This window comes from Delphinus delphis, chromosome 3 (assembly GCF_949987515.2).
Source record: "Delphinus delphis chromosome 3, mDelDel1.2, whole genome shotgun sequence".
Taxonomy (NCBI): Eukaryota; Metazoa; Chordata; class Mammalia; order Artiodactyla; family Delphinidae; genus Delphinus; species Delphinus delphis.
Genome location: NC_082685.1, coordinates 29,954,537 through 29,976,405, shown reverse-complemented (window position 1 = coordinate 29,976,405; position 21,869 = coordinate 29,954,537). Strand labels below are relative to the sequence as shown.

At 36.5% G+C, this 21,869-nt stretch overlaps 1 protein-coding gene across 3 annotated transcripts in view; it reads left to right on the top strand.

Annotated features, from left to right (window-relative positions):
* Window positions 1-21,624, top strand: part of LOC132423080 (teneurin-2-like) — a 389,106-nt gene extending 367,482 nt beyond the window's left edge. For 2 of the 3 annotated variants that reach the window (XM_060008416.1, XM_069540573.1), the window contains exons 4-5: window positions 12,926-13,000; window positions 16,894-21,624. In XM_060008416.1, the coding sequence (XP_059864399.1) occupies window positions 12,926-13,000; window positions 16,894-17,186 (368 nt within the window). In that variant the 3' untranslated portion in view covers window positions 17,187-21,624. The remainder of the gene's footprint in view (window positions 1-12,925; window positions 13,001-16,893) is intronic. The other variant, XM_069540574.1, reaches the window with a different exon arrangement.
* The last annotated feature ends 245 nt before the right edge of the window (window positions 21,625-21,869 follow it).

Sequence of the window (21,869 nt, the reverse complement as noted above, 5' to 3'; positions counted from 1 at the left end):
CTCTATTTTCCCCCTAACCTATGTGCCATTCCTTTTCAAGACAGTGTTTGTACATTGCATTTATTATTGTCTCACTTTTTAAAACTGAATATAGTCACCATCATTTAATTTTTTTCATATGAATTAAGGCAGCCCTAGTGAATGATGATGGTTCAGTGTTACGTGTGCACTGTAACAAATTTAAATGTCAAGTGCTCTGCAGTTGTACTGAACCATCTGGTCTATGCATTGTCTCACTCTTCTAGATGTCGGCTTCATTCCCTCTACTCTCTCCTAAACCTCTAGCACCTTCCCATCCTCTATCAGAGGTGAAATCCCAAGTCCACATCTACCATCTACCCATTCCCAGCATCTGCAACCACAAACTCTGCCTTCCTGCCTGTTACTGTAAGTGAATAATCACTACTCGTATCCCGGGAGCAACCGCCATTTGTATGCTAGATCAGAGTCCCACTGGTCTATTCAAGAATGTTGCTGCACAAATTCTCCCACCTCTAAATGAACCATTTTTTCATTTCTACCAGTACACAAATATGCTGTGACTTTCTCCAATTTCTTTTCACCTCTTCTTCCACCAGCTACTGTCACATTCCTTTACCCCTTATTGCAGCACATCTCAGAAGAGGTATCTATTGTACTGCTACCAATTCCTCTTCCCCGTTTTCTTGAAACGCAATCCAGTCAGATGCTCACACATACCCCTTCACACAACTTCTCTTGCCAAAATCACCAGTGATTACCATGTCATTACATCGTGATGGGCAGTTCACCAATCTCATCTTAATGACCTGTCAGCAACATTTGAAACAGTTAATCACCCCCTCCTCTTTGATATACTTTCTTCACTTAGATTGTCCTCTGGCACATGCTCATGGCTTTCCTACTACTGCACAGGTTGTTCTTTTTCATACTCCTTTACTGCTTCCTTCTCTTTGCTCCAACCTCTGAATATAAAAGTAACTCAGTACCCAGTCTTTGGTATTCTTTTCTTTTCTACCTACAGTTATTCCACACTGGTGATCTTGTCCAGTTCCATGACATAGAATAGCATCTGTATGCCAGTGACTCACAAATGTCTTTCGCTTGTATCAGACCTGTTGCTTATAGATCCATCAACCAACTCAGCATCTCCATTTTTATGTCTAACCCATATTTCTAACTCATGTATCCAAGACTGAAATCCTGATCCTCTGCACGCATGCGTGCGCGCGCGCGCACACACACACACACACACACACACACACACACACACAACACACGCCCCGCTTGATCTTCTTGCGGCCTTCCCCATCACATTCGATGGCAACTCCCTGCTAGTTTTCAGTTTCAAAGCACTGATGTCATTTGCAATTTCTTTCTTTCTGCCACGCCCTCCCATGCAATCCTCCAGGAAATCCCACTCTGCTTCCATCTGGAATGGGCTGTGATGGGCTCTTAAAATGCATTCTGAGTGGTTGATGACGCTCTTGATCCCTCGCCCCAGTCTTCTAACACAATTGTGCAGTCTCGAAAGATGTAAATTAGATGATGTCACTCCTTTCCCCCGAAACAATGCAGTAGCTTTCTGTTTCACTCTGAGTAAAGAACAGTGTCCTTAAAATCACCCCAAAGCCCTTCAGGACTCAGCTCTCGCTAACGCTCTACCCTTTCTCTGAAGGTTGCACCTTTGCTCACTTAATTCCGGCTACACAGTCGTTCTTGCTGTTCTAGAACATGCCAGGTGTGCTTCTGCCTGGGACCTGTGCACACATGGCTGCTTCTTGCCCCGTGTATTGGAAAGCTGACTCCCTCAAGTCCTTCCAGCCTTTGCTAAATGCTCCCTTTTCATTGAGGCCTTCCCAAGATCAGGTTATTCAAAATACTCACAAATGGCTTTCGCTACTCTACTTTCTCTTTTCTCATAGCACTTGTCACCTTTGAAGATACTAGTACTTAGTCATTACATTAACTTTTTATTGTTTGTCTACTCCAGCTAAAATATAAGCTCCACAAGAATAGAGATTGTTATCTCTTTTGTTTGCAGACATATTCCAAGCCCTAGAATAAGGCTGAACACTTAGTAAGCACTTGACAAATATTCACCAAATGAACGAATGAATGAATAGGGCTTTTTACCTTCGTTCTCCTTGCCTAGAGTCCTATTCTTTTAGGTGTATGTCTCTTCTCTTGTATTCGTGTGTTTGCTCCCATGTGGTCAGCTGTCCTTCTTCTCGGGATAACCCTCACTCTGGTGTTGGGTGATGAGATAACAGTATACGTTACAAATGAGTGTAGGTTCCACGAGTGAGGGCACGAAAATCTCTGCTCCTGCTGCTGTTCCTAGTATTGTCTAAAACATTTGATTCAGTACCCCTATGTTCTGGCTACACTGCTAAGTGTTTTATGAGCGTAGATAACTTTGTCCCTACAGCCTTTTGAGCATAGGTATTATTAAACCTATTTCATAGGTGAGGAGACTAATGCTCGGGGGGAGGGGGTCAATTAACTTTCTTGTGATCTGACCATAAATGGTGGAGTAGGAACTCAAACTCTGGGTTACTTGTTTGTGAAGTATTCTTAACCACAGGAACGTAGAGTCGTTCTCCTAGGGAGAAAAGTGCAAGGGTTTCCCGGCAGTGTATCTGTCATATAATGATTTGGTTGCATTTACTTTTTATTTTTTAATTAACAGTAATTCTTAGAGCAGTTTCGGTTCACAGCAAAACTTAGTGGAAGGTACAGATATTTCCCATATGCCCCTTTCCCCCGCATGTGCGTAACCTCCACCATTGTAAATTTTCCCCATTGGAATGATAGACATTTGTTATAACTGATGGATCTACATTGGCACATCATAATCACCCAAAGTCCGTAGTTTACATTATGGATCACTCTTGATGCTGTACATTCTGTGGGTTTTGACAAATGTATAATGACGTGTCTCTATCATTATAGTGTCATACAGAATATGTTCACTACCCTAAAAAATCCTCTGTGTTCAGCCTGTTCTTCTCCCCCTGCCCAATTCCTGGCAACCGCTTACCTTTTTACTGTCTCCATAGTTTTGCCTTTTCCAGAATGTCCCATAGTTGGAATCATAACATATATAGCCTTTTCAGATTGGCTTCTTTCACTTAGTAATATGCATTTAAGGCTCCTCTATGTCTTTTCATGGCTTGAGAGTTCATTTCCTTTTAGTGCTGCATAATATTCTATTGCCTGAATGTACCACAGTTTATTTATCCATTGATTGCATTTACTTTTGCTTCATGAATTTATTTCTGATTGACTGGAACTTAAAGAGGCATGCAACTGGAGGCATTTCTTTGTAGTTTAACTCAAAATATAAACATAAAAATTTTGAATGACTGAACAACAGAAAAATTATGATATTGCAAATATTTTAAAGTAGGGAATGGAGCTAGATTGGCCCAAGGCTCCTATTTTTAAATTATTTTAATTTTTAGGAAAAAACCTTAAACCACAGAAAATTACAAAGAATAAAGTATATAATACTCATAATTTCTAATTAACAAATGTTACTATTTTGTGAAATTTGTTTCAAATCCTCTTTCTCCATGCACCCCCACCCTGAACTTCATCTCCAGAAGTAATTGCTAATAAAAACTTGGTGTAGATTTTTCCAGTTCAGATTTATCCTGTTAGTGTATATGTATCTGTATATATACAGTGCACACCACTTATTATATTTTTCTAGTTGTGTTTTTGTAACGTGACATTTGGATTTTTAAATCCATGTTTATTAAGACCAAGACTATTACTTCCAACAGTTCTCTCCTCATAAAATTGCATTGTGTGGCAAATGGTGGCCAGTGTTAAAGGTTTGCAGCTCTTCTTGCCAGTTTCTCAGGGACTTATTTCTTCCAAAAGTAAGCAGTGTCTGAATTAAATTACTTAACACTTTTGACTTTGGTGACAGTGTTGAGTGGATAGTGTGAAGATCTTGTTTTTGAAAACTCATCAGTTGATGCCTCTAGAGACTGAAATCCCCATGAAGTTGTTGTCTCCGTTGCAGGCCAACACATCCATCACACATTGAAAACAATGCTTGTAAGGCCCTTTGGTTGATGGCTCCATCCACTTTGGGAATATGTATTTTAGTGGTGAGATAGTCTCTGGTGTTGCTGAGACTGATTAGTTACAGCGTGGCTCACACCACCAACATAAAAGTGCTGATGGTAGAGTATTTCAGTTGTGATGACATAAGATTTTTTTCCCCCATTGGGCAAGCTTCTGCCTTCTATTCCTGAATTTCTTTTTGACTTTGAATTTATGTGACTCAACAACTCTCTGTAAGTCAACAGCTGGCAGATGCTAAATGTAATTAAAGCTTTACATGTATTTGTAACCTACGATGTGAGTTTGAAATGCAGGAAGCAAGGTGGGAAAGGAAGAAAAGGAAAACTCTTGACTCAGTTTCAATTATCCTCTCCCTGTTTAACGGATGCTAACAGGCACTAGGAAACTATGGTCTTGCTATTTTCTACAAGCTCAATGGCTGGATGCTTAACATGGTTTTAGACAAGTATCTAAATCCTAACAGTAAACGGTGACGAAGCAGTTGATTTAAGGGAACTGATTTACAAACAAGAGTATATCATTAACATTTCTCCCCCAAATATTTGCAGTTACGAAGTAGACCCTGATTAGTCACTGAAGCAAAATATCTGCTATACATATGTTCACTTGGTGGTACACCGTGATCTATCCATCTCACTAGATGTCAGACTGTAGATGAGTTAATTAACTCTTGGGATCTAGAATAATTCTTCAGTGATGGGAAAGTCAAAATGTTTTCAAAACATCAAGTGCATGACGGAGACAGGGACCTTCATGAGTGCTGAGAATGCAAATGTCATATGCCTTTGTCAAAATTTCAGTTAATATTGGTAGCTTCTCTACTGACGTATCAAATCTTCTTTATATTACTTTGGGAAAGCAGGATATTACATGACATAATGGAATAAGCATTAAATATACCTAAATATATGCAGCTTAACTGGAAAAAGTATTTCATTTGTATAGTGGTAGAAAAAATTTGAAAATAGAATCATACCCATCATTTTGTAGTTTTACTGGGTAACATAATAGTAATATTCATAATAATAGCTAATATTTATTGACTACTTACTCTGTTCTACAATGTTCTACATTTATAAATATTTGTTCATCGACACAGTGACCTTTTGAGGCAAGTACTGCTGTAATTTCCTCCATTTTACAGGTGAGAAAATTGAAACATAGAAATATTAACTAGCATGATCAAAGCAACAACAATATAGTCCTGAAAGTAAGTAAAAGAAATCTCTAAGCAGCTAAAACAAAACAAAATAAGGACTAAAAAGGAGCTGAAGTCAGAAGTCTGAAGATTGAATTGCAGGCTAAGAGTAGGCCTTTAATGAGGGCAAGCGTTGCTCTCAGAGTATTTGGAAGATTGGACCTGAACTCAGAGCAAGAGGGAGGGCATGAAACTGAGATTCCTGCATTCAGCTGGAAATTGACAAGAGACATGTGGTGAATGGTATCACTTGGCCTGAAAGGAAGCAAATACACATTTTTCAGGAGGCAAGAATCCTCAATTTAGGCCCTTGTGATTTTTAAAAATAAAAATAAACCCATGTCAGCTAAAATTAAATCTAATTAAGTATGTAAGAAAACAGACCTTTATAATTAGGAGTGAGCAAATCAACGAACAACCAGTTTTGATCTTTAAAGTCCTAAAGTGTTAGAATTTGTCAGATACATACTTTCAACTGTGTATAATATGCAAATTAGCAAGAAAAATGGAACAGAAACACTTAGAAAGCTATATAAATTTTATAAATGAAACACATAATTGTTGAAATAAAAGGTTTAGTACATGCAGTAAATATGAGATCAGGCACAATTACAAAGAGAATTGGCCAAATGAAAAGAAAACCAGAGGAAATTGTCAAGAGATGGCACAGAAAGAAAAAATGTTAAAAATATAATAGAGACACTAGAAGAGAAGGATGGTCTTAGTTTAAATTAGTGATGACAGTAAAGATCATGGGAGTGAGTTAACATTTAAAGACAATGGCTGAGAATTTTTTTAGAATAAATCATAAATTCACAGAAATTGGAGGAACAGCGTATATCAAGTAAGATTAGAACTATAAATAGACTAATGTAACATACATATTGTAATCCCTAAAGCAGCCACTAAAAAAATTATGTTACGTGATAGCTTAAAAGCCAATAGAAAAATTAAAGTGGAATTTAAAAAACAATTATTAACCCAAGTGAAGGTAGAGAAGGAAATACAGAAAGGAACAACAGAAAAGGGACAAACAGGAAAAACAGCAAAATGGTGAACCTGAATCCAGCCGTATCAAAAATTACATTAATATAAATGAACCATCGGACCAATTAAAAGGAAAAGATTGTCTGAGTAGTTAAGTAGCAAGTTCCAAATATATGCTGTCTACAAGAGACACATGTTAAATACAAAGACACAGAACAGTTGAAAGCAAAGGAAGGAAATTAGACATATAATATGTTCACTGTTAACAGTAAGCTTAAGAAAGCTGAACAGTTTCGCATCAGGCAAAATACACTTTAAGACCACGAGTATTACCAGAGAAAAAGATAGATATTTGAAATTGATAAAAGGGTCAATTTGCTCTGGTGATAAAAAATTGTATGTGTCTAATAATACAGTTTCAAAAAGAAGCCCATGAAGAAGAAAGGTGGCAGGGGAGCGGGGGAGCGGAATTGACAAAAGTAAATGGAGAAAGAAAAAATACATAATTAGTTACAGATTTAACCCTTTCCTCAGTAACCGATAGGACATCTAGACTAAAAATATCAGTAAGGATGTAGAGAACACCATTTTTAATCATCTTGACCTTATAGACATTTATAGACCACTACATACAACTTTAGAATACACTGTAGTTTTCAGTGGTACATTCAGCAACGTATACTGTATTCTGGCCTACAAAGTGAGTCTCAGTTAATTTCAAGAGGGAATCCTAGAGAATTTGTTCTCTGTCCACCAAGTACTTAAGTGAGAAATCATTAATAGTAAAGAAATCTAGACAAGTCCGAAATATGTGGAAATAAAACTACACACTTGTATCGAAGAAGTACAAGAGAAATTAGAAAATATCTGGAATTGAATGATAATGAATGTACAATGTATCCAAATTTGTGAGATGCAGCTAAAGAGGGGAAGATGATAAGTTTGTATTTTTATTTAAGAAATAAAAATTGTTTTCCAATCAGTGATCTACATTTCTACCTCAAGAACCTAGAAAAGGAGGAGGAAATGAAACCCAAAATAAATAGAGATAAATAATCAAGATAAGAGCAAAAATTAAAGAAATAGAAAAGAAATGAAAATATTAAAGCCAAAAGCCTGTCCTCTGAAAAACTGATAAAATTGATAAAGCCATAGTTAGAATAATCAAGGAAAAAAAGAGGGAATACACAAATATCCCAAATCAAGGACATTGTCATAAACTGTGACAATTTAGATGAAATGGACAAATTCCTTGTAAAATATAATTAATATTAAAAAACATATATTATCTCAAAAATTTATTAGATATTATCTCAAAATAATATTATCTCAAAAATTTATTAGAAATAATCACTACATATTGATGATAAAACTATAATTGTTCTAAACATATATGTACCTATAATATAGCCTTAAATAGAGATAAAGCAAATATGGATAAAGCTATGGGGGAAAACACCCATCATAGTAGGAAATTTCATCATATAACTGTCAATTCTTGGTAAGACAATCAAATGGCAAATTAGTACCATGTAGAAAAATTGAACGCATGGTTAATAATTTTGTTTAATTGACATATATAAAATCTTGATTTCAGTAATTAGAGAACATGTTTTCTTCTCAAATACACATGAAATACTTATAAAAATTTAGCAGGCTATGAAGCAAATGTAAAAATTGTTCAAAAGTTTAGTAACATAAACATGATGCTCTCTAGCCAAATACAATTAAATTAGAGATCAAAACCAGAAATGTATACAAAATATCCCAATACATTTGGAAATTTAATAAATAGGTTAATCAGGAACATGAAAATATTTAGATCTAAACAACAGTGAGAATGTTGTGAATCAAAACCTCTGAGATGCTGTGAAAGTGGTCTGTAGAGAGAAATATATAGCCTAAAATGCATACAATAAAAAGGAAAAACGGCCGAATACTATGACGTAAGAAATCAAATTTTAAAGATATGGAAAAGATCAATAGAGTATACTCAAAGAAGGAAAGAGAAAAGGGATAATTTGTATACGTAAGTATAAATAAACTAGAAAATATGTAGAGATAGTAGATAGAATCAGAAAAGCAAAAATTTGTTTTTTTGAAAGACAAAAACCATTATTCAATCACTGCTAAAACCAATCCAGTTAAAATAAAGCACAAAGAAATGATGTCAGGAATGGAAAAAAAAAAAAGACAGCATCCTATTGATACAAACCTAGCAGAAATTTGAAGGGACTTAAAAATATTTGGATAACTTGGTGCCAATCCATTTGAAGACATAGATGAAATGGGCATTTTCCTAGAAAAACGTATTGTTCCAAAATTTTCAAAATCAACTCAAGAAAAAGAAAAGAGCTAATAATTCTGTAATTTTTTTTTTAAAAAAGCAAAGTTTCTTCATTTGTAAGCTGATGATGATCATTATATTATGTACATTTGTTGTGTGATTACTATATGGCAGGTAGTGTTCTAAGCACTTTTACCTGCCTTATCTAATTCAATGCTCACAAGAATCTTATGAAGGCAGGTGCTATTTTTACGTCTATTTTACAAATGAGTAAGTGGAGACTCATCAGAAGTAATTAATTCTGAGAATATATGGTCAACGAGTATTTTTAAAACAGACACTGGAACTCGCACTTTAACCCTAGGCCGTATACATAGTGACTATTTTACAGGGTTGCGGTCCTAATTAATTGGAAAACTGTATATAAAAGCATTTCGGACAGCGCCTGCCACATTCTGAAGTCCTCGGTAAAAGTAGGCTACTTACGTTCTCAAACTTAGAAGAGCTAGACCATTGGAGCTAACCCACTATTGTCCTTTGATTTCTTTATTTTTTCTAATTAATAAAAAAACTGGAGAAGCGGAGTCTCACAGGGTCAGATGACTGTATGCCTTTGTAATTCTCTTACATAGGATAACTGATTGGTATAGTTTTTAATACTGGAATGATTTTTAATCTTGTTGGAATTTTCATCAGCAGAAGAGAGTCTCCAGCTAGCTGGAGCATTTCCTTTCCATTTCTGAACTGGCAGTTGTTCAGCAGGATGCTTTGTTGTAGTCGCTTTTGGGTTTTCCAAGTTGGGCTTTGTTCAGGTTGGAATGTGTGAAAATGCCATATCAGAGGAGAATGCCACATTCACCTTTGGCTTTGAGGGGGTAAAGCTTACAGGAAAAACCTCAAATATTGGAAACTCTCCTCTCTTCACTAGCCTTTGGTGTTTCTTTGATTTGGAATGTGTTTATTAACATTGGAGTGATTCTAGTTACGAATTGGATAAGTTGTGACATGTCAGACAGAGATTCAGATAGAGACCAAAATAATTATTATACAAGTTTAGAAATACCAAAATATTGTGTTGTGTGCTCTACACAACAGAAAATTTCGATTCTTAAGGTGTATTTTTGAAATATAAATATTGGACCTAAATTTTATGAATAATAATGCATGTACATCTACTCTGTAGTTTTAAGCCACAGGATTTTTTGTGAACAGTTTTGTCAACATTTGGGAAATTATCTGAATGTGTAAAATCAGATGAACTTTAGAAGGGCATTAAGAGAGAGTTGATGTGAAGAATTTTAGAATACACAAGCATAAAATTTAGAATTCATAAGTAGTTCCTTCATTGGCTTTCAAAATTGTTACCATTGCATGTACAAATATGTAGATTTTAAAATTTTATGAAAATAATATTTTAGATAATGTTGGTAACTGATTTCGACTGATTTTTTGGTGTAGCTTACACATATCTTTAATTGCTCAAAATTTAAAGTATTGACATTCAATGTAAGATAATAATTTGGTGATACATTTTGATGAATCAAACTGAAATGAAAGTTATGTTTTATCTCTTATAATTTCGATATTTTTCTTGATGGGTTTCTATTTTGCAAAAGCTTATAGCATCTGATTAAATTCACTTTCTTTGATAAAGAGAATTATAACATTATAATTTGTGTTTTTTTCTTAAATATCTGCTAAAAAGTTTGGAGTGAGTATTCATTCCTGACTTTAACGTGTAGAGTCTAACATTTGCTTGAGAAAAGTGACCCGTGTTTATTTACAAGAGATTCTCTTTGTCTTAGGATAAATGATCCTAGAAAAAAGGCCACTTCCAAAAGGAATCAGTGTTTAGAAAGAAGCAATATTTCATATTAAATAGTAAGAATAATTTATTGTGACTTTATCTTGAGAAAATAAGATTGATTATCAAGAGTATATTTTATTTTATGTTTAATACAATTTATTATTCCAAATGTGCTATAATTATTCAAAAGGATAAAGAATAACAATTTGTGTGGGGCATGATATGCATTTTATGGCACAATTGTATGACTGTACAACATTACATCTTTCATTCCTAGTGGCGTTTTGCAGCATGATCACAGGGGGTCATATTTTGCAAAAAAAATATTTGATGGATTCATTAATTTTCCAAAGGGCCTCTCATTAACCTTTTATTTAAATAATTATCTTTCCTCATTCAAGTTGAGATTTTCCTGGTTCTTGGTATGATGAATGATTTTTGTATTGTATACTGGCTATTTGAAGTATTATGTTTTGAAAATCTGGATCTTACTTAAATCTTCTGATTCAGCAGGCTTCCTCTGACACCAAGCCAGTGGGGACAGTGGGACCCTGAGGCTTGACTGCCAGGTGGAGGTGAAAGTCCAGGCTCCTCACGTGACCCACTTTGACAAGGGCGGGAATTGGGGTGAAGTGGGGAGGGATGCCTCCTTGTTACTGGGCAGAGTTGGGTTTTCAGCCTCGCCACTGGGACCCTGCAGATACCAACCTGGTTGAGAGGGAGAGGGGCACCTCCTTAGAGTTCCTCATGAGTCCTCCAGTGGTGGTGAAACTAGATTTAACATTTATCCTCCTCTGACTTCAGCAGGGAGAGGGAGGGGTACTTCAGTACCACTGTGTGTAGATGGAAGTCTAGAATCCCCTCATGGACTCCAGTGACACCTTTGCAGGGAATCAGGGAAAGCTCTTTGCCACTGGGTGACAGTGAAAGTTCCACCTCACCACTCAGTCTTCTTTGATTCCACCCTGGTGTGTTTGTGGAGGTGGGGAAGGACCCCTCATAGAAGTAGGCTTTACTTTGGGTTTATTTTATCTGCTTCCATTGGTATTTCCAATTTGCAGATTTCTCCAGCACCACGTCTGGGATATATGAGGCAAAAAGAAAACCCAGAGAACTCAGCTACGTTTTTCCTCAGGTCCCAGGACCCTAATAGATCTGTCTTCTTCTCATCCTCTTTTAGATTCATTTTATGTAGTTTTTGCTTGTACTGTCCAGGGATTTTAGCGGTCTTTACTGGGAAGTGTAGAGAGACGTGGGAAATTTTATCTTAATCTAGAACCAGAAGTCCATCATCTTTTGATCATGCCGACATTAATTTCTGTTTTCTGTTGTTAACAGCTTAATTCTGTTAAATCTTTGTTATCTTATGTCCTTGATTACAATCCTAGTGTTTTTTAGCATCACTTTTATTGACTTCATGGATATCTGCATCTTCACAAGTTTTATAATTTAATCTCAGATTGGCACCATATTACTTCCTGTTATCAGCAACTAATTGATGATATAGACATTAATACGGTGGTTGATATGAGAAGAGATACGAGTAGTAAGTGGGTGACGATAGGTGGGGATTAATTTTGTAAGTGATCACTATTGACTAGTTTCATGTTATAGCAACTTCTGCTCTCCCGTGTGAAATTTCTTCTCTTAAACTCAGGGGACTCACATATTAAACATTTAGATAATAAAAGTTTTCTGTATTGTACCCACCCCCATTACTACGGTTAACTTTTATCTTCCTGCCCTCATAGTAAAAATCTGTTCAAATGCTGACATTTTCAGTGCTATTTGTATTCGCTGGTATTACCATGACATGATAATTCTGACTTAGCGACATATGTGCTTTTCCTACTTAAAGGTTATTTCAAAATGCGAGAAGTTGGGAAAAACTTAGAAAATAAAGCCAAGATCACAGTGCACTGACACATCCTTCCTTAGGATTTTTTTCCCCAAATAAAATTAGCTGGTCAAAGGATGACTCCTGATACCTGTTGCAAAATTTTTCTCTAAAAAAGTTTTGGAAAGGATCCGGGTCATACACTGAGATTACGATTTAAAAAAAAAAAAAAGACAACTTAAAGCAAAAGAGACTTATCCATGGAGTTATTTTTAAAGACTTGCGTTCTGCTATCCTGATCACCTAACAGTTTTTAGACATTGCTGTTCTCTCAGTGTCAATATTTAGACATTGATAACACCTTAAATTATAATAAAATTCCATGATATAAATGTAATTGCTTTTGTGTAATCATTCATCTATCAAAATATTGACTCTGGCCTTGACAATGTAATATGGGGCCACATTAAGCAGTGTATTGGCAACAGCCATAAAACACTCACCGGAGATGGAAGGAGTTGGAGACATCGTCCACACCCGCTTTAATTAGTGATCTAGCGAGGTTGGAGGCAGATAGAGGGTGAATATGTGTTCCATGAATGCTGCAGTATTGTGCCTCTTTTTATCCTCTGCAAGATAGTAAAGAAGGAGTGAAATGTTGACTGCTTTCCACTAGAAACCTTAGCTTGGAGAATCACACAGTGACTAGTTTCTCTCTTCTATTCAAAGCTGCCATGGAGCTTAATAAAGACATAATTATACAAGATGAATTAGAGCCAAATCAGTCTTCCATCAATGAGCAAAGTAAGTGTAAAACAATAAGTTGACATAATATTAACATTCCCCTGTACTATTTACATGCTAAGCAAAGTGGTATAACATGAGGACTTCGTCTCAGCCAAAATACATGAAAAATGTTTGTCTGAAATAAATTCACATAGAAGAGTGCTTGGGAAACTGGGTATGGTAAGAGCAAATGGAAGGGGATGTGATAACTTCTCTGTGGAGTAAACTCCCAGTCCCTCGTGTCTACCACTAGGTGAACATCTGGTGGGCAAGCTGCGACAGAATGAAGGGTTGGAGCACCGGATGACCTTTCATGGCTCCCTGGCCCTTTTCTCTATAGTATTTATCACTGTATAGATTGTACTTTTTTATGTGATTCTTTGATTAATGCCCCTTTCCCGATTAGACTGTAAATGTCACAGACTGTATTTTTATACTTCTCACTGTTATATCTCCAAGGCCTAGCACAGCACTAGGAACAATAAATATTTGTTGAGTGATTTAATAAATGTTAGACCAGTCTTTCCTTTCTACTATGTCTATGGCTCTCCAGCTTCATATATTAAACCAGCAAATTTGGGAAAGACTTGGTCCAAAATCTGCCCCAGGTACTTAGAGTGAGGTTTCTCTTCTGTGAGTTTGTTGAGGACAATAAGGTACCAAACTAGGAATTGTGGGGAGCGGGTAACATTGGGAAAGTGTGGTCCTAGTGGAAGATGAAGCTGAGGAGTTTAGAAGGGAATATTTTTGAAGAAACAATTCTGTTTTTAGGGGAAAGCCTGCCTTTCTACAAGTGTGAACTTATTTAACTTTTTCTGGTGATTTGGTATAATACCTTCAGTTTACAATGTTTCTTGTTGACAGCTTCAGGTATGTAAACTTGAAGTTGAAGCTCTTGAAGTACACTTTTTTCTTTTCTAACATTGTGATTACTTGAAAAATGCATGCAAATTTTCACTGATTTATGAAGATCTCAAGTTTGTCTTAACAGAAAAGTATTTTTATTTCTTATCATCAAGTAAATGTCGTAACCAAAGAAGGGGCACCGCATTTATTCCACAGTTCCCCATGCCCTAGGCTCCCTGTCTATGACTTCTAATACCCAGATTGAAGAGCACGTGGGCTCCTCAGGAAGCTGAGGCTTCCTTTGCTCACAGGGCCATTTCTCTTTTCCTGAGGAGGTCTTTGAAGCTAGTCCCGGATAATGAGATGTGAGAAAACCATCAGGAAAGTTGCCTTAATACATACACACTCCATTTCAAATGGAATCATAGAGCTCAACATTCCCACATGTGGAATAAAAACATGTATGTTTTAGTTTGAGTTGTTTTCTTTTATTGGAGGAAAAGGAAGCAATATCCCTCATGACCCTCCAGAATGAATGTGAGCTCTGAAGACAAGGTGGGAGAATGCTCATATGAAATGACTTTTTCCAATGACTGAAGAATGAGAAAAGCAACAATGGAGAGAAAAGTATTATAAAATCATATATATATGAACTCAATAACTTTAGTTTTATAGACTACTGAAACTGAAATATACATTTTAGTGTACAATTAGAAGACAATACCTAATTGCCAAGGACGCAAACTGGAACAGAATACATTGGGTAGAGAATTTCAGACAGCATCATGAAATTGTGCCCAGGGAATAAACATTTAGAACTGCACTGAGTGGTGGTGGAAACACCCCTCTTCCCTGGACAGGTAGTAGGAAATGACCCCACCCCCCACAGAAATATTTGCTTGGGTTGGCTCTCCAATGAACAGGTTTCACTCTCCAGAAACAATTGTGTCAAGTATTGGATTTGATCCCATTTACACAGTGAAATAAGCTGTGGAAGTTCAGTGTGCAGTAGAGAAGGGAAAGGAAAGCCTCAGAATAAAAACACTTGTGCCTATCACAAATTAATATTATACTAGGATAATATAAACAGTTATTTGGGGCTTTTTAAAAATAAAATCTGAGAAATGATATCATGAATGTAGATGATCATAGTGTTAATTATATCATGAGTTTGGAGACATGAGTGGCTCTAATGTAATCAATAGAGAGAGAGTGAGTAAGCCCATGGCTTTGGTGTTATTTAGAAGACTTACTTCACTTATAGCATAAAAGTGCATTTCTTCATTACATTTATTTCATTGCCCATAAATTGGGTAAGAATTAAAAAATCAGATTTACATGTCAGTAAATACAGTGGACCACATGAGTCCATCTAATATGCATTGAGACCATAAAATGTCTTTTTAAGAAGCTGAATGTTAAAGCACACAGATAGATAAAGCATTCACTGTGCAAAAATGTTGCCCAATTGGTTTTTGATTGAGACCATTTGACATTGCAGAGAGAGCGTAGGCTTGGGGTCTGCAGATGTAGAGGTGATTCGTGGATCTGCCACTTGCCCAGGTGTGACCTTGGAGACAGTATTTAGCTTCCCTGTAAAGTGGTTAACACCTAAACTGCTGTGCTTTTATGAGATTGAAATGAGATAAAACCTATTAGAGTACCTGGCCCCATGCCCAACACATGGTGACGTAGACGTGTTCAATAAATGCCTATTCTCTTCTGCTTCCCTTCAAACCACAGGCCCACCCCTGCACTCCCCACATGTGCACACAGTCACTGTCCTTGATAAAACCCACTTGTGGTTTTAAATGATATTAGCAAAAAGAAATTGATACCATTTAAAAACAGTATCATATGATATCACTTATATGTGGAATCTAATTTAAAATGATATAAATGAACTTATTTACAAAACAGAAACAGACTCACATATCTCGAAATCAAACTTATGGTTACCAAGGGGGAAACGTGGGGGGAAGTTATAAATTAGGAGATTGGGATTAATATATACACACTACTATATATAAAATGGATAACTAATAAGGACCTATTGTATAGCACAGGGAACTCTACTCAATACTCTGTAATGACCTATATGGGAAAAGAATCTGAAAAAGAATGGAGATATATATATATGTGTATATATATATAAAACATATTCACTTGGCTGTACACCTAAAACTAATACAACATTGTAAGTCAACTATACTCCAATAACAATTAATTAAAAAACAAAATAAAAGTGGACTAACTCCATCTCTAGGATGCTCATTTAATTAACACCTTACCTATACTCACTTAAAAAAAAAAAGAACAAACTTGGGTGTATGTATTATCACATATAAAACACACAGTGATTCTGAGAGGAATTTAAGAGATTAATACCCAGATTTTACAGAAGAGAAAACTGGGGCTCAAGTTGTTAAGAGAGACTTGCCACAATGAGGCTTACCAGTGGAAAGCTAGGACTGGTCCCCAGGTCTCCTGGCCACCACTCCCATTTATTGGAGGATTAAGCTTCTTTGACATGAAGACAGACTGCTCAAGGATCAGATCCAGGTTTTACTACAGTCTAGATGTGTGACCTTGGGTAAGTCACTTAAATTCTCTGTTCCTCAGTTTCCTTATTGACAGAATGATTCCAGTAATGTTATCATCATCATAAAGTCGTTGTGAAAATTTTAAATGTAAATTAAAAGTTGCAGAATAAAAGATGCCTGGAGCAAAGCACGTGCTTGGTATATATTAGCTCCTCTTATAAATCCAGTGTTTTTATCAGCTACATGGTGCTACCTAGACAACAGTAAATACTTAAAAATTTTTCAAATAAAATCTGAGCATTCTGTTCTAGGATTAAAATTAATCTTAGACGTTTACTTTTTTGTTGCTCTTGTTCTCAGATATACCCCAGTATCCTAAATACTCTTGCTTAGCTGTATACTACAGCAAATCAGGTATATTTTTTGAACAGGAAAATGTCTGTCTGCTTTTTGTAAGAATAAATTTGAAGTTTGAAAGCTTTTCACAAATTTTAATCGGTCTCTTTGTTGCTGTCACCCTAGGAACTAACTTCACCCTTGCAGAGCTGGGGATCTGTGAGCCCTCCCCGCACCGAAGCGGCTACTGTTCCGACATGGGGATCCTTCACCAGGGCTACTCTCTGAGCACAGGGTCTGACGCGGACTCCGATACAGAGGGAGGGATGTCTCCAGAACATGCCATCCGATTGTGGGGGAGAGGGATAAAATCCAGGCGCAGTTCCGGCCTGTCCAGTCGTGAAAACTCGGCCCTTACCTTGACTGATTCTGACAACGAAAATAAGTCAGATGATGAGAACGGTAGGCCTGCTTCTTAAATATTTTTTAATGTTCTGGGTACTGCACAATGTGGGGCTTGGGATGTTTTTTTGTTTTAATAAAGAGGCATATAAAAACCATTCATTTTCTTTTAAATCGACCTTGTCTACCCACGCTGAGCTGGGGGAAAATAAACCAGCAAACCTCAAACACACAAAAAATGAGGAGAGAATTTTAAAATCACATTTTGATGATAGCACACTCTTCAGGCATCGTCAGTTGGTCTTATTAGCAAGTAAATTGCATTGCAAAAGAAGCAACTTGATAAACTATGACCTATACCTAGAAAATGTCCTCTCTCCACAAGTTTCTAGGTCTTTGTATTGATTTCCTCTTCCCAGTAAATGGCAACCTGGGTTATTTTTTTTCATGAAGAACTCTTAAGAATCCTACCTTATCTTAGACTTTCATTTCCAGGCGGCAATGCCTCATATCCGTATTGGAGATCAAACTTGGAACAGATGCTCTGGAGTTTAATAATGACAAATAGGAAGAGACTTGTCTTCAAAAAAGTATTCTCGTCTATGTTTATTTTTCTCCTTGGTACCTATGTAGGTTCACGGCTTCCCACACCTTCTGTCACAAATCACTGTTGCTTTATCCATCAGCTTTGTGGATGTGTTTTAATGAAATTTTGAAAATTGAATGCTTCCGATCATTAAGCAGTAAATATAGGGAAGCCTAAGCAAGTCATTAAAGAGAGAAGGTGCTTATTTGTGGCTTTCTTAGCAACTCAGAACCGTGTTGAGTCCAAAACATTTTTTAAAAGATAAATTGCATTAGGTATGGTGGATTTATTGAGAAAACATCAGATGCTATGTGGTTTGTTATGAATATATTGTGTGTTTGCTAAAAGAATTACCGTTAGAATGTTTACAAATAGATCAGTTAAGCAGGTTTCCATAAATAGTATAAACCTCTACTAGAGCAGCTCTAAGTATTTTCTTGCCTTTAAAAAATAAAAGAAAGAAATTGGCAGGCAGGCAGGCAGCTTGTTGTAAATACAAAAGCATAGCTAAATATCGTTTATTCTCCAAACCGTGTTGAAAACACATCATTTCCTGGCTAAGTCGCGTATATTCTAAAAGATGTCACTGTGTTGCATTTAAATTTATGTTTAATTGGAAATAATTTATTCTACAGTGAGGACAAGGGGATGCATCTTCCTTATGTCTCAGTTCAGGTAGCTAATCAAGGTGTCCTCTCAAGGAAAAATCTGCACTTGACTCCTTTTGAATTTTAACAGAATTCTGACACTTGGTACATTCAGCACTCTAAAGGTGCTTATTTGTTGGGAAATTACTTTCAGAAGTTTTCATAAAGGCATACATTGAATCCATTTACTGATGTACTTTTTCCACTTCAGTGTGTGTCAGGTACTATTTAAATGCAGGCACTTTGATTGCCTAATAAATAAAATCATTTGTAATCCAAGAACTTACGGCGTATCTTAAACAAGGTGTTTTAGCAAATGTTCCATGGTTGGAATTCTCGCTGGTCTCATGGGCACCATCTATAAAGAATTACTTATACATATTCCTAGAATTCACACCCTTTCTTTTTTAAGCTGTATACGTCTTAAAAACTCAATGAATAAGGGGAGGTTTCCAGAGAAGAAAAGGGAGCAAAAAGGCTTGCCTTGAATTTACCTACAACTGTTAGGGTTGAGGGGATTTTACAGGTAAAGATGTAAACCAACAGTAGTTGCTTTTTTCCAGTATCATTTGAAACATATTCAAACAGTTTTCACCTTGCGGCACTCTGTATAAATCCCTGTGTACTGATAGGAAATAAACCCTTAGATACAGTGTGGCGATTTTTCCCTGTAATGCTAGTTCTAATACAATCAGAATTGCATAAAGAACTTAGATAATGTACTTAGAACCAGGAAGCCATTCTTTTGTTCCTGAATCTGGCAGAGCATGAAGGGGGGATTCTGAAGCCAGAGTTCAAGCTTAGGTGATAGATGGTTATTTAAAAATGTACAGATAGAATGTGTTTCCTTTTCTCTTTTTTAATTTTTTCAATATTTCACCGATTCCAAAGATGTATATGATGCATGCTCTGTTCTCCTTGGGGGCCAGAAATAAAAACAAGAAATTGTACACGTCACATCATAAACTCCTCAAACAAATAAAAAGTGAGGTGTGAGCTACTCTGCAGCCTGAGGTGTTAACTTCAGTCAACTTCTTGCCCTTTCCTTTTGATAAATTCTATTTAGCTTTCCCCCCAAAATCAATGCGTTTTCACCTCACTGGTTTTATGAAGTTTGGGAATGTATTATCATATAGATTGACAGTTGCCCCACTGGTTCCACACCACAGCATGGACACTTACAAAGCCATCATTAATTTCTCACACTCGTACTCCGCCATGGCTTCCTCCGTAATAAACGCTCTGTCCTTCAGAACCAAATCAATAACCTTTTAGATATGCTTCTCTTGAAGAGGAAGTAACGAGAATCTATACTCTGAGAAAGAAGCCCTCCAATTCCATTTTAGATTTTAAGGATATGTGGCCATGGAATGAATCTTTTCTTTGGACCCCATGTATTTTTATTTCATTTTTATGGTGGGATCTTGGGGTACAGAGATTTTCACAGTGCTTATTTTAAATTGCCTTAAAAAATTCCTAGTGTGGTTTTGCTAAGCATAGGTAGCAAGTCAAGACATATCTCAAAAATCAACTTGGCTTTCTGTAACCTAAAATATGGATCCAACCTTCAAACTCATGTAATAAAAATCCCTAACTGTCAACAGTTCTTCGTACATGCTGCTGTGACAAAAATGACCTACTAGTAACTAGGAACTTGAAAGTCCCATCACGCCAAACACACAGGTGAATTTGTCCTTCTCCCTTTTATTTTTTTTTTTCCAAGTGTAGATTCTTCAAGGTTATCACCACGCACAGCTCTGCATCTTACACATACTCCATGGCCACCAAATTAATATTGTGCTCCCTTGGATTGCTTTAAATAGATAAAACTCTCGTGTTCAGGTTATTTTATCAGGTTATTTAACTCTATCTTTAAGCTAACGATGACTTAGCTAGAAATGGCAGTGAGAGTTGGAAACAGCGAGGCCAAGCTTTTGCAGCTGTGAAATTTAACTGCATCTATAGAAAGGGCTTTCCCGGTGACTCTAAATTAGAAGCATTCCTTTTTTGGGTAGTAAATGTCCCACTTAAAATATGCCCTCTTCAAGGCCCTTTTTATCACCTGAGTTATAGAGAAAAAGGGGCAGCCACTAATACACAAGCATAACTAATTGCCTTCTTAAAAATGCGAAATAGCACATGCTGTAAAAAATCTGGTCTGCACACTCTTGACCTCCTTAGGCAGTTTCTTTACCTTGGGGACTTAAAAATATCCTTGAGATTTTTTTTTTTTTTAGCATAATTCTAGTTTCAGTTATTTTATTGGAAATCCAGAAAGAAAAAAAAAGGAAAAGACAAAGAAAATAAGATAGGCTCTGGGATAGGAAGCCAGAAATTACAGAAAACAAAATCTGACCTTGGATGAAGCTTTAAGAAAAGTATCCTTCCTTTGCCCTGTTTGTTTCCACCCAAAGTAAATAAGGACAGCGTTCATTTTCATCTGTTGTCAACTGGGAAATTTATAATTCTCCTAATGTACTTTGAGGATGAAAATAGAAATGTTGGGTTAATTCCATTATATTACACCAAATGCATTTATAAAGCAGGCTGGCTCTCGGCACCTAATGGATTTGTGTGAAGTGTGTTTGGGGAACCCAGGTGCTGTTAGATTTTGAGTCCTCTTGGAAGAGGTCTGTAGTGTTCCTCTCTCCTCAAGAGAACTTGAGTGCACCCAGGTATTCATCGCAGGTTAATGGAGACATGGGGCATGAACTCAGATGGGAGACAGGCGTTCCCTTAGTACCAGGACACTGTCTGTAGATCGTTACCTCCAACTACATGGCCTTCATTTGTCCTAGGAGGTGAGTTTCGTAAGTCTTCTTTCTTTCTCTTCAAAAAGCAGCTCCTCGGCAGATTTTACATTAGAGTATCCTGTAAGCAAACACACCCAGGACCTGCCAGTGGGTTTCTATTTCTGTCCCACTCTATTCCTCTTACATATTCTTAAATTTATTTTGTGTTTTATAATCCGCTCTACTCCTTTCTCCCCGCCCCCAAGCCACATGTAAAAATTACAGAGAGTGCCCGGAACAAATATAAAATCTTACTAACAGCACCAGACAGTGATAGCCAAGAGCTCATAATTTTGCTCTTCACAAAAGCAAAAATGTTCAGAGTAGGAATAGTTAAAGAGATAAGTACAAAATCATAGGGTAATAGTTGTACTTTTGATGTTGATATGTGGATGATTTCTTTTTCAGCCAGATTTTATGGGAAAAAACTTCCATGGTAGCTAAAGAAAATGTTGCCTCAATCCCTTAAAAATAAAACAAAAATCACACTTTAATCCCTTTTGGATGACCGTTACTTCAAATTGCGTTTCTAAACTTTATCTTTTTTTTTATACTTGCAAATTTGAAAGAGTAGCACTTATAAAGAAGAATGTGAAATGAGTTATCACGGATAGAAAAAAAGTGAAGGACGTGAGCACCAAATGTCGCAGGTTCTTAGTCTTGTCTCTTCCTAAATGCAAGGATGATTTGATTTTAATAACTCTGGTCCAGTTCCCTGCACCTCCACATACTAGC